The 13,321-nt window shown below is 47.1% G+C and overlaps 1 protein-coding gene across 5 annotated transcripts in view; it reads left to right on the top strand.

Moving 5' to 3' along the window:
• The first annotated feature begins 285 nt into the window (after window positions 1-285).
• pdlim5a (PDZ and LIM domain 5a) overlaps window positions 286-13,321 on the top strand; it is a 72,648-nt gene continuing 59,612 nt past the window's right edge. For 2 of the 5 annotated variants that reach the window (XM_072706541.1, XM_023836554.2), the window contains exons 1-2: window positions 291-670; window positions 10,546-10,748. In XM_072706541.1, coding sequence (XP_072562642.1) covers window positions 10,650-10,748 — 99 coding nt within the window. In that variant the 5' untranslated portion in view covers window positions 291-670; window positions 10,546-10,649. Of the gene's footprint in view, window positions 671-10,038; window positions 10,159-10,545; window positions 10,749-13,321 lie in introns of those variants that run through there. The other 3 variants (XM_023836550.2, XM_023836553.2, XM_023836551.2) reach the window with 3 other exon arrangements.

The following is a 13,321-nucleotide window of genomic DNA, read 5'->3' as shown; positions in this document are numbered from 1 at the left end:
GAAATGTCCCTGAAGTCTGTGATCTCCAATATAAATTGGAATTACACTAATAATAATAATAATAATAATAATAATAATAATAACATTTTTCAGTTAAGTCTTTAAAGGTGTATGGCTTGTTCTGTACCGTGCAGGATAACTTTATTTACTAATTAAAGTGATTTATCTGTGTCATTTTTTTATGCTGTCAGCAGGTACTTGGTGATATATTTTTGGAGACTGTTGGCAGGATAGACAAGCACATTTATTTTTCATTGCAACAAGTTAATGTTTATTGGTCGGTCGACCGCACCAGTCCAGGACAAAATCACTTGCTTAAAATGACCTTTTCTGACCTTCTAAATGACTTTCTAAAGAGCAGCCAAGCTGTCCAGTTAACAGAAGTATTGCAGTGCATTCATTTTAGTGAGCTTTTCATTTATAAAAATGTACTTGGTCTGCAAAGACGAACGACGGATTAATGTTCTTTAAGGCCGGTTTTATTCCGTATTGTTTTGATTATATTGCAGTTTGTGTTATTTTTGGTCCAGCCCCTGCTTCCGTGACGTAAAGGGAAACGGGGGCATTAACCTCCCCCCGGCGGGGCAGCCGGAGTATCAGCAGCGCTTCGCACCCGGCAGAGTAGGCGGCTGATCCTACGGCACAGCTGGAGGACGACTGATTCACGCCGGTAAGAACCCGCACTTACATCAAACCGGAACCTGGATCGGATGGGGGGATGAAAAAAGACTGGGCGAACCGGAGCGCCTCCGGATAAAAGTAGCGGGGGCAGCAAGTGCACCCCTTATAATTAAACACTGTCCCGTGTGTCACAGGGACAAAAGCGGCTGACGGTCGCATCGCGTCTCAGGACAAAGGCGTGTTAAAATGTAGTGTCCTTAAACTTGGAGTTTAGGGGGGACTTAATTGCAGATTCAAAAGCTTGTTTCTCAGGTTCGCACTTTAATGGCTGTTTACACACTGTTCGCACTTTAATGCCAGTTTATAGCTCGCACTGGGGTGATTATGTAGGATGTAGTATCTGAGTGTGAAGTTTTGATTTTTTTTTCCACAAGGCTTGTAATAATTTAATAAACGCAACATGCATTTTCCATTTGTCGTTGTAATTTTGTCGAGCACGGACTGTTTTATTTCAGTAATATAACGGAAAGTTGGATGGGATGTTGCACAAAAGAGCGCTTCTGTCTGTTTTAATGAATTATTCAGTTCAGGGTCACTTGACTTTTCGGTGGCATCTGGCTTTGCGTTATTTTTGTTATGAGATTTCTGCACGCAAACCCCCGGGCTAGCATTTTCACAAGATAAGGAAATACGTATGGCAGATCCTTCGTATCCATTTTACACTCGTCTTATTCGTTTGGAGTAGCCTGTTTCATTAAAAATTTGTTTATCGGAGATATGAATGACATACTTGAGTTAGCATTTAATGTTTTATTCTACTTTAGGTGTTTTAGCATTTTTAAAATCATGCTGGTTTCAGATATTTCTTCTGTCTCCATATTAAGGAGGTGTGAGTTGGTTATATGAAGTTTGTCCGGTGGAAATTGCACATTCCGTTTCTTGTTTGTTTGTTTGTTTGTTTGTCGGTGTCATTTTTTTCATGATCCACGAGCTCACGTCAGAAAACACACGGCTGATCTCCAGTTCAGATGATCGACATCCATGTGGATTTATAATAGCGAAGGATCTGGCCGCACCGCCTCGTAAAAGGTCCAAATATTTGGCGGCATTTCTGAGGCTGTTTGGACCCTCTAAACAGATCGCCTATTAAAACATAAATATAGATGTTCAATCACGAATGTATTTTTAAATATGCTGTATCCACACATTTATTCCCGACTCATTAAAATATGATACCGATCCAAATGCACTTTTAAAAATTACATTAAGATAACCTCACAATGTCTTCTGATTATTATCTTAAGACTTTGGACTGAATAGTTGGTGAGTTTAGTCTGATTCAGTTCACATGCATGCGTCTAATTGCAGCCCTTTTCAGGGATAGTAAAGTGTCTGATAGTGTTTTTAAAGTCCTCAGCACCCACCTAAAAATAGACTATATAAATAGATTATGTTTACATTAACATACTTATGTGTACAGATATGTTTAAAGTAGTTTTCAGATCGGATAAACTAATTGCAAACTGAAGTTATTAGGCCATAACAATTAATTTATAGTTTTTAAATGTTTAACAAAGTTATTTTTGTCTTGCAAAATGACTAATGAAGTTGTGGAATGAATGTTTTGGAATATCAGACGCTTTGGGGGTCATGGTTTAAAATGTGAATGAAAATTGAGTAATAAACCTGTCAGTTTTATTTTTGTTTTACAAAAAGGATTTTTAGTAAATATTCTGCACAGAGCCTCCCAGTGCCCGAGGCCCAATTCCAGTGGGCGAGGCAAGACGTGTTGTCAGGTGTCACCCCCCCCCCCCGGCCTGGCTCAGGTGCATGCAGGCAGGTGCAGAGTCCTTCAGGGCAGCTGTTGACTTGGGCTCTGTGACAGGTTTAAGTTCAGCCCATGAGCTAAGAGCAGAAGGAGAAGGTACCTCCCTGCTGCCCCCCCCCCCCCCCCGATACGCAGTGAGACAGAAAGGGCTCAGGCACGGAGGTTTCTGCCAAGCGTGCGGTAATCTCAATATGACCAGGTCACCTGCGTCACCAAAAGTCACCCTTCCTGCTCCTTGATGGGGGAGCAATTACCATCCTATTCAGATGTCCCTGAGTTACATTCCGCCCCCGAAGTGACAAGCCCAGAGTTCCTCCGCGGGGTCTGTTCTATGTCAGCCTCCCACTTTGGCTTGAGGGGGTGCTATCGACATGATCTCGGCCCCCGTCCCAGCCCTCCCAGGGTCCCCTTCATAACCGAAACCTCAAGTCCCCCCCCCCCCCCACCCCCAAGTGCACTGGCCAGGGTTTGCTTGGTGCCAAAGAAGCAACGCAGTTTCAGTGTGAGAGAGGGGGAATTGTTCACACGTGTGGGCCCCAAAGCGGAGGCCGGCATGCACGGAAAGCGGGGGCCACGTCCTCACCGACGTCCATCACGATTCTGCCCCGTTTCGTGCTTTCACAGGCGGGTCTCCGTGAATCGCTGCATTGGGATCACCATGGTTAGCGCAAAGAGGCGTGTGTGATTTTACTTACTGAAATCACCCTCTGATCTCGGCAGGGAGGCCGATTAAGTAATACTGCTGGAGTCTTGTGTCTGTAGAGGCACAGACCAGCGTAGGAGTGAATTTGTTATTGGGGGGGGGGGACGGCGACCCAATAATTTAAATGTAAATGTCTATTTATTAGGGGAATGAATTAAGCCAAATTAAATATTTGGGGGGTACGCCCCCTCTCCTGGTTACTCTTGATCATAACTGAGAAGTAGCTGGTGGTTATTGGTCATGGGGGAGGGGAGAGGTTGTTGTCTGTCAGTGAGGGTGAGCAGAGTGGGGGGTGTTTTGGTGACTAGGGGGTGAAGATTCACCGTGAGGCGGCCCGTCCCTTACTCCGCATGAGAAACTGGAGAAGCACAGATAATCCCATGGGAAGGCCGGGTCGGGGGGGGGGGGGGTATCTGGATGGCCTGAGGTTGTGGGGAGAACCCCCCCCCCCACTACCACCACCACCACCATGTCACCAACCTCTCCAGCACTGTACAACAGCTGCAGCTAAAAGAGGTTAACAAATGAAGGGGGAACAAAGACTATGACCCTGAAAGGGGGGGGTTGGAGAGGGTAAAACAAACTTTGGGGCACGGGGGGGGGACGTGGTTGAATCTCATTGTTTCTCCAACTTTATCATGTCGGTGCTGGTGACAGACCTTGTCGACCAGTGGAGGGTGGATTCTGACGGCAGATCAATCGGTGGGAAGGATTTAATAAGTTAGATTTTTTTTCCATTTATTTTTTCCCAATTCAATCAAAATGCACGGACGTCAGAAAAAATGCACAGTCCTTGAATAGCAGGGGCCCTAAAAATTTGGACCATAATTGAATTAGCCTGAGTTGGGGGCCCTGTATATAATATAGTTTCATGGGGCCCAAAATCTCGAGTGGCTCCCCCGGATGAACCCTGTTTCATTGGGATGAAGCGATTCCATCACCGGCTGTGGACGTCAGTCATTTATATGGGAGACTTTAGCGGGGATGAGCGCACTGTAATCGGATGGGCGTGTAAGCAAACAGCGGCGTAAGATGGGATGAAGGTCGCCAGTGGTGGATTTGGCCCCGAACCGCCGTGAAATCCATGTGCTCGGGGCCGTTTGGCCCCATAAGAGCCGCGCAGATGATTCTGATCAGCAGACAATGGCCGGCTGGAGCGGCACTGGCCCGGGGGGGGCGGGGGACAGCTGAAAAAGGACCCTGTCTCGCCTTCACGCAGGGTCAAATCCGGGCAAGCCGCTGAGCACATCACAGCTTCTAAAAAAACATACAATACCGCTTTTATTTCAGCTGTTCGCGGGCCCACGAGCTCCAGAAAGGGCTTGGGTCCCTGAGGATTCGGCCCGCAGCTCGTCATGTAACGCTTGGTGTCGTGGTGTTCATTCTTGGGGTTAATACCTCTGCTCTCCATCGACATGGTGACAGCGCCAATGGTGGGCAAGGTAATTGAAACAGGCCCCCCCCCTACACTGAGCGCCAGATTAATGGATACATGGATTAATGAATAATGAGTATAATATAGATATATCTGTGTTTCAGTTTGACAAAATTGTCTACTGTATTTAGGTACATTGATATATTACGTTATGTATTATTTTCATACATTATGGTACTATATATATATATATATATGAAATATTACATTATAGTGCCTGGGTCCCTCTCATCCAGGGTGGACCCCAGCCTTGTGCCCTGTGTTGTCTGGGAGGGGCTCCAGGACCCCACTCTGACCTGGAGATGGATGGGCCGATTATAGCGCTCTGGCATGGCGCTGCACATTATTGTTATATTCTATTTCATGTACAAATTCATGTGGATTTTACAGGGTAAAAGAGCTCTGTCTGAAGAGGAGGAAAGTCCCTGTAAAAATCGGTGCCGCTCTGTGACTTTAAATTAGCCGCACTCTGGTTCCGGGGGAGTGAACTCGCGGAACCGAAGCCAGACGGGAGTGTGGTGCCGTGCAAAGGCAGCTTCAAAAAGTCCAAATATGGAATAGGGTTAGGCGACAACGGCCAGCTCGCCTCCTTGTGGCTGACCTTTGACCTTTCCCACCGAGGGTGGATGGGAACACTAGACGTGCATGTGCCTCTTTGTGTAGTGCAGGTTCCTGTCTAACTCACGCATTCCTACGTTTTTGTGGCTGTCAGCTGCGGACGTGCTCCTCTTGCCTCTCTGGGCAGCAAAACAAAAGGAAAACTTCACAAATAATCTGAAGTATGCACAGTCTGGAGCCAGACATGATGTGAATAAACACCCCTTTGTCGTGTTTGCGTTTACTATCTCAAAGGGTAATGGCTCTCTCCCTCTGCCCTACCCCTGTTGTCGGTATCACTCTGGAGAGGATGAACAGGGTTTATGTCTGGGGGATTGGAACGGCTGGACAATGTGTCGTAAAACGTTTGCACTGCACTTTAAACGTTCATCTCTGTGTCTGTGCTGGATTGCGGCCAGCTTGCATCATCGAGATCGCGTAAACATTACCAGTCAAAGAGACGAGATAATCACGGCTTAGTTATGACGTACACAAAAACAGACGGGACTATATTTTTCCTTCTTTGACGCAGGAGAGATTCACACCCAATTTGTACTGAGAATCCAGGTCCAAGAAGGGCCACTAGAAGGGCCCTGGATCAAAACCTGAGCAGGATATAGACCATCTCTTACGTCTGATCCACGTAATGAATAGCAAAGGTATACGGAGGCGTCCAGCCTAAAGGGGTATATTATTGTGCTATTTATAAGGCCGACGACTGGAAAGCTGTGGGACGGAAACTGATGAGCACAAAGGGTGGAAATAGACTTTGGACTGACCATCGGAAAATGTCAGTTGCCCCATCTGTGCTGTGCGGCATCTAAATTCACTCTGATTATGGCCAGTTCATTTTATCGCCCGCCGTCTACTACGAACTCCCAGCATCATCACTGCATCTGCATCTCCGTAGCTTTATGGCCACATTTTACATTTCCCAGTCTTGTCAATCGGTTTTACAGAGGAAAACCCTTTAACTGCTTTTGTTAATGTGTCATTTTAAATAAGTATAAAATATTTAACCAGTAAGTTTTAAGAAAGAAATCACTTTAACTCTTTTTGTTAATGTGTTATTTTCTCGTCATTTAACTTGTGCTGCTATTTTCTTGCCCCTGATAACTGCTTTGGGCTCTGATTCTGTATCAAAGCTGATAGACTCACACTGGTGTAATGGTCACTGTAAGAATGTTTCTTTGACTTAATGGCTTAGTTTACAGTCCAGTTAGTTGCAGCCCACATCTCACTTTCCACATCTCACTTTCCATATCTCAACTGCCTTAATGTGTCAGTGGCCTGAACATCCTAACATCTCAGGACCTTATACATCTCTTTGGCTTTAATATCTTAGTAGGCCCAACATCTCAGAGCCTTCAACATCTTAACAGCCTCAATACCTCAATAGGCTTTGACATCACAGAGCCTTCAACATCTCAACATCTTAACCAGATTAACATCGCAAAAACTTCTCAACAGCCTCAACATCCCAGAGCTTTCAATACCTCAGCAGTCTCCCCTTGAACCCTCATCATCTCAGCAGCATTGACACCTCACTCATTGCTCTTCTAGTCCCATCTTCCTGCTCACCAAGGCCAAGTGGAACCATCTTGACTCCCTCGCAGGGAACAGCAACAACAATGTTGAGAAATCTCAAACTGACAATTGTAGCAGTAAGTTGTTAGAGCTGGTTAAAGCTGAGAGGTGTCGCTCGCTCCTACCTGTCAGGTTAGGATTTACTAACGCAGGTTGATGGCTTCCTTTCCTGAGCCTCACAATCCTGCACTTAACATGGCTCCATTGCAGGCAGTTCCTTCATTCATGTTGCCACTCATATTTACTGGCAACTGCCACCACAGGGTACCAACGTCCAATTACTGCTATTTGGCATGTATTTTATTTACTAGCTATTTTAGTGCATTACCATCCATACTATAAATAACGTGATGCAAACTTTACAGTGGATTTATTGGCAATTGTCATTCATACTGTGATGCATATAAATACTCATCCACATGTCAAGGCCGCCTGCACCCGCGGAGCGTCAGGGTGTGGTCTTTGCGAACATCTTGCAAAGTTTCCACGCTTTGGTCTTCTGCCTTCTGATGGCTCTCCGAGGGCAACAAAACCTCTAAAGCTCTTGGCTCAAAGCCTTTGTCTCCCCATTCGGCGCTTTATCCTTGCAGAACATCTGCGACGGTCTGATATGAATCGCATGTGTGCTCGTGTTGGGATGAAACCCTTGGTGTCCTTTAAGATTTCCCTGCCCCCGGGACACCGGAAAGACCCCATCGTTCACCCGTGGCTGTTTCTCGAGCTTTCCGAGCTGGACCGCGTGGTGTGCTGGGCAGTTGGGGGGAGGGCGAGGCGGGGTAGGGGGGTGGCTCTTCCATTTAGCATCTCCCTGGTGCTCAGCATCCCGACTGAGGCGATCAGGCAGCTGTCATTATGCTTGGGCAGAGCTTAATCCCCCCCTTTACCGATGGGATTATACCAATATCCAAAGAGGTCCCATTGCAATGCTGCCCATGATATCCCCCGAAAAGATAAATAACAAATGTAGCCTTTATCTATGGCGGCCTGGATGACAGGAACATCCTGTTTTATTTCATTACTCACTTGGGTAGGGGAAGCTTTTAACCCTAGCGGGTGTGTGTGTTTTGCACTCTTAACAGTTTACTCTGTAAACACTTCAGATCGGCCCACACTCAAGGCTTTAAGTGTGCTTCCTTCCTGCCTTTTCCCGCTTTTACTGCACTTTCAGTCTGTCTCGCTTTGTTCTCCTTCTTTCTCTGCTTGAACAGAGGAATTACAGTCTCCTAGTAACCTCCCCCCCCCCCCGTGACGACTGAACAGCAGTGATGCTTTCTGAGGATGGACAGAGATTCCCGCTCTGGCCCTGGATGAACGCCGCTTCATCTTGTAAAAAAAAAAAAAAATAAATTCTGTTTCTTGTCAGGGAGCAGATTCGTGACATTCATAGACTGAGGCAGGAAGAGGCCGGCTGACTGTAAAAGTGAAGGTTTATAATCCAAATGAGGTCTGTATGAAAGCTGCTTTGGCTGGAAGGCTCCGCCACGGCTTCCAGTGAAATCTAAACGCTCGAGCCCCTGTAATCTCACGGCACGGTCAGCTGCACCCGTCGCTCATGTGCTGGGCGCCCGTGCCAGGCCAGCTGCAGTAACCCACACCACATGATTTATTTTTTGACCCAAATGAGGGCAGATTTGAGCCGTTTTGGTGATCAGGAGGGTAGTATCGGTATCTGTAATGGCCACATACTTCCGATTCTGGAGTATTAAAAAAATCCTGCTCTTCTGTGTGATTCAGCCTGAGAAAGGCAGCCAACCCCCATGTCAACCACAGCCGCATGCAGACTGAAGGACATTCTGTGTGGCACTATGTGGCAGAGCAGCTAAAGGCAGAATGATTCTTCTGTGCAGGAAGCAGGTAGGGATTAAGTAGCAGATTGGATTGGGCTGTGTTTCAGCAGACTGAGCAGCCTTGGAAAATGAGTAAAATCTAAAAGTAACGGCATATAGCAAATGGGTCTTCAGCTCCTTTGGAAGGTAGGGCACAAGGAAGAGGCTAAGCATGGAGATGGGGGGATATCTTCAGCAGTATTGTTACTAACTTGATCCTTCTATAATCATGCTTCATTGTTTATGATAATTTCTCACTCATGGGAGTTTTACTTACGGAAAAATGTTCTGAGGGCAGAAGGAAAAATGATTGGTTTAGAGAGATAACCAATCAAATGCCTTGGTCCCACTTCCTCTAGTTGCTTGGACCCACGTCCCCCACAATCTGATTGGTTATCTCCCTGAACCAATCATTTTTCTTTCTGCCCTCAGAACATCTTTGTGTAAGTAAAACTCCCACAAGCTCATTTCTCACAATCATTTTTTTCTGTATGTGGCTTCAAAACTTTATTTAATTTTTTTTTTCTCTTAAAGGTGAGCTCTGTATGAACTTAAAAATAATGTGACCCATCTCTCAGTTCCCACAGCCATGCACTTAAGCACTCATGGCTTTGCCATTGAATGCATAAGCATGCTGGGACATAATTGGTCTTGAAGACCTAACATTGTTCCCATGGAGACAGCCCAAATAACAGAACGATGGTCTTTCTGTAATTTCTCGGAGCCATACTCACCATCTGCGTCATGCTTTCCTCACCTCTGGCCCCACCCTCTCCCTCCTCCCCTCTCTGTAGCGTCTCTGGTCACGTGACCTGGAGACCCAGGGTGTCAGTGTTGCTCCGAAGGGTTCAGCTTGGCCTGGCTCCATCCCAGCGGGTCATTTTGTCTCACAAACAACATCTGAGGCTAATGAATTACATCCTGGGATGAAAAAATGTTAATTTAAATCACCCTTTCTGGTTTATTGAGCTCTGGAGCCATGACCGAATAAGGATTGATTACTGTGGGAGGTGTTCATGGGACAAAAAGAAGGCTTTTTAATGCCATGCCTGTTCAATATCACAAGAGATATTTATTCTTCACTCCTGGGGGAGGAAATGAGAGCGAGTGTGGTCCAGGGCAGAGGGAGATTTGGCTGCTTTGATGTAGCTCCACTAACAGATGCCAGTACAGTGCAGGGTGATGAACGCGCCAGGCTGTTAAGCGGCTGTGGGCGTGTGCTGCTACATCTGCTTAGGGAAGCGCACTAGGCCATCCAGACGGCGCAGGGCTGGCAGCCGAGAATGGCAGGAGGGTGAGGAGAGGCAGGGCAGGCAGGGAGGACAGACACTGCTCTCTGAGTCTCCGATCCAGACCCTTGCAGTATCTGTTTGGGTTTGGTCTAGGTTTGGTCTCGGTTCCACCTTAAAAACTCATTACCCCTGTTGATGTTTGTTTCTTAAAATATCTGGCTGGAAGTGCCCCCCCGCCCCCGCCCTCTGCCAGTGGTATAAATGGGCACAGCTCTGCCTTGCAATCGGCACTCTCGGCTGACGGGTCCGGGGAGGTCCAGGAAACCCAGGTACTTTAGCTCATTTGGAAGGCTAAGCTTTGAGTATCCAGGCCAGTTTATTTTGGGGGTGGGGCGGGCTGTGGGGGTTTATGGCACAGTTTTGTATGTTATCTATGTGCCTCAGGTCTATTTGCTTTTAGCTGTGTGCTGATCCTCCGTGTCTCCCCCCTGGTTGTCCTGTGTCTCTTAGCTGTCTTCTGGGTTGTTTTTCGGTTTCCAGATGAACATCTGACCGATACTGTCTTCTTGTTACAGCAGTAATTATTAGATTATTAAAAAAACTCCTGATCTGTGAGACGTTCTATGAAGATGATGGTCTGTAGAACTCAAGTCCTTTATGCTGATCGACTCGCTGAGCAGAAAGACCCTCTAACATGGTTGGGTCTTTTTCGACAGGAATTTTCGGAGCTGCTAACTACACACCTGAACTCCATCTGAACTCCACCTGAATCCCAGCGAATTCCAGTGAATCCCAGCGAAACCCAGTGTGACCAACTAACATGAGCAGCAACTACAGCGTGTGCCTGATGGGCCCAGCTCCTTGGGGGTTCCGCCTGCAGGGGGGCAAAGACTTCAACATGCCCCTCACCATCTCCAGGGTGAGTCATTCTCTAGGGACCCCCCTCTCATTGCCACACCTCCACCCCCAGCTCCTCAGCCTTGCGTCATTGCAATACTCACACCCTTGGAATGGCAGAGATGCGCGTGATGATGCGGGAGCGCTGAGTGGCCATAAACCATGATTTATCTCTGTCTCCTTAACTCATCCACTGAGCGTTTATCCTCTTCTGTTACCAAAGCCAATGCTGAGGCATGATTGACTGATTCAAGCCACTGTTCCCAGCTGTGTGCAACCTGTCCGTGTCGTGGGAGCCAGGGGGCCTGTCTGAAGGACTGGGTCAGGGCACTGCCCCCTTGTCCCGTGAAAGACCGCCACTCCGCTGAAAGCGATCTCGTTTATTTTTATTTAGTGTCACACTTCTCGGTGCTTTACGGCTTTTTTGCGTCGCTCTGGTTACACTTGCCTGTAAATAAATAAACCGAAGCATGTTTCTCCGCAGTGCAGCTGCCAAACGAGGATCCGTTTCTGGAACGGACTCACTGAGCATGGTGGGCTTTCATTTAACTCCAGGGCTTCGATTTCTCATAAATTGTTTCCTCAGTTATGTACAGAGTGGAGTAGCCTCATGGGGCACACCTCGAACATCCCAACAGCTCTGTGTCCGTTTTAACTTAATCCTGGCGGGAGGAACAGGAACTCGATGGCGAGTGGAGATTTGCGGTCCAGCAAGCGCTGCGGATCCCACACACACAGCATGGCTTCCTCTGCCTGTGCGCTGTCGGTCATGTGCGTCCCTCTTAGGCTCCACGCTGCACGGCATTGTGGGAATGGCTCTTCCCCGGGGGCTCTTCTGTCAGCCTTGGGCTCCTGCGACAAACATCCCATAATTAGCCTGGGACTCCATCAGCACCCCATCTCTGTCAGCGCCCTTACAAGACATTAGTCACCAACCATAAAAGCCATTGTTGTCAGTTTGGTGGAAAACACGCTATAAAACTGAAAGGCACACACGCACACAAACACGCACATAAACACGCACACACACGTATGCCAGGAACTGACGGTCTGCCCTTTTATGGGAGGAAGCTCTCCTTGTTCTTACTTGACTCATCCTGATGACCAGAAGGCTCTGATTGGTGCTCCCCGTGTGTCCTCTCCCTCCTGATTGGTGCTCCCAGTATGTCCTCCCCCTCCTGATTGGTACTCCCTGTGTGTCCTCTCCCACCTGATTGGTGCTCCCGGTATGTCCTCTCCCTCCTGATTGGTACTCCCTGTGTGTCCTCTCCCTCCTGATTGGTGCTCCTGATGTGTCCTCTCCCTCCTGATTGGTGCTCCTGATGTGTCCTCTCCCTCCTATCGGTACTGCTCACTTCGTGTTTACGAGTCTCTATTTTGTTCTGTTATTTTGGACTTTTAGGCCAAGCAGGTGTCTGTGTATCTTTAAATTTTAATTTTATTTATTCAGCCTTATTACACTGTTTTCTTTGTACTGACCTCTGTGGTCTGGTTACCAACATTAAACTTTAGCGACTACAAATAACTGTGATAAAGCAATGAACTACCGTTATATTTTAAGGTCTAATTTGTATACATATAATTTATAGATATAATTTAAAAAAATCTTATTATGTGGGTAATATTTATATTTGTCGTTAACACCATATCATTTTTTAATACTTAAAATCAAGGCTTGCTGAACACCCCAGTATATCACAGTGCCAAAGTGTGAATAAAATATTGGCTCAGATTGAAATGAAGTAGGCAGGAGGAGGTGCGTGTGGCTCCCAGGCCCGGGGCATGACCAGAGGTGTCCACGTGGCGTTCTTGGACCAGCTGGTGTTTATAGCAGTGGTCAATCTGTTCTTATTATCTATGGTCATTTCATAACTGGTTTGCTGAGCTCTAATTCTGAGGGGTCACATGACACACGTCTGGGTTTTTTATTTGGAGGCTCTTTACGAAGGGTCACGTGATATACGGATATTTTTATTAGTAGGCTTTTTGGAGGGGGCCTGGTTCTTTTCAGGCATGACAGAGCAGACCCACGGACAGCTCTTTGGAGGGCAGTGCCATGACTGTGCCTTACCAGACTCAGGAGACTGTGGCCTTTAATATTTCTTCCTGGTATGTGTCACACACTACACTCCCGGCCCCCTCTGCTCTCCTCCTTCCACGTGCCGTGAGGCCTTGGCGTCTGGCAGGAATGTACCTGCCAGGGAGGCCTGCCCTCAGCCAGATGGGAAGGTGGTGGCGAGGAGAGAACACTGGGGCTTTTCAGAGTTCTAGAACACACCCAGTGTTCCACCATCGTACCAAGGCCTTCTGGGATATTGCTTGAATGTAGAAGCAGGATTCGAAATGACAGTTCTGAAGTCGGGCAGAAAGGGTCTTGTCCGAATGCACCCACATGGTTAGTGGTGCTGGTGGCCTAGCGCCCGGCACCATTCCCACACAAACAGCCCTTGACCGTGTGCGTGCTCTGCCTTGTCCAAACACTTTTAAATAGGGCTGCAGTGTAAATTTATTTTCTTTTTCCATTTGCAAACCCAGATTTATTAGGGATTAAGCGATAGACCGTGGACTTACAGAATAATAAGCCTTCAAACGAGG

This window comes from Paramormyrops kingsleyae, chromosome 2 (genome assembly GCF_048594095.1).
Source record: "Paramormyrops kingsleyae isolate MSU_618 chromosome 2, PKINGS_0.4, whole genome shotgun sequence".
In the NCBI taxonomy this organism is placed as follows: domain Eukaryota; kingdom Metazoa; phylum Chordata; class Actinopteri; order Osteoglossiformes; family Mormyridae; genus Paramormyrops; species Paramormyrops kingsleyae.
Note: the sequence above shows the minus strand (reverse complement) of the source record. Positions and strands in the feature narration are given on the sequence as shown.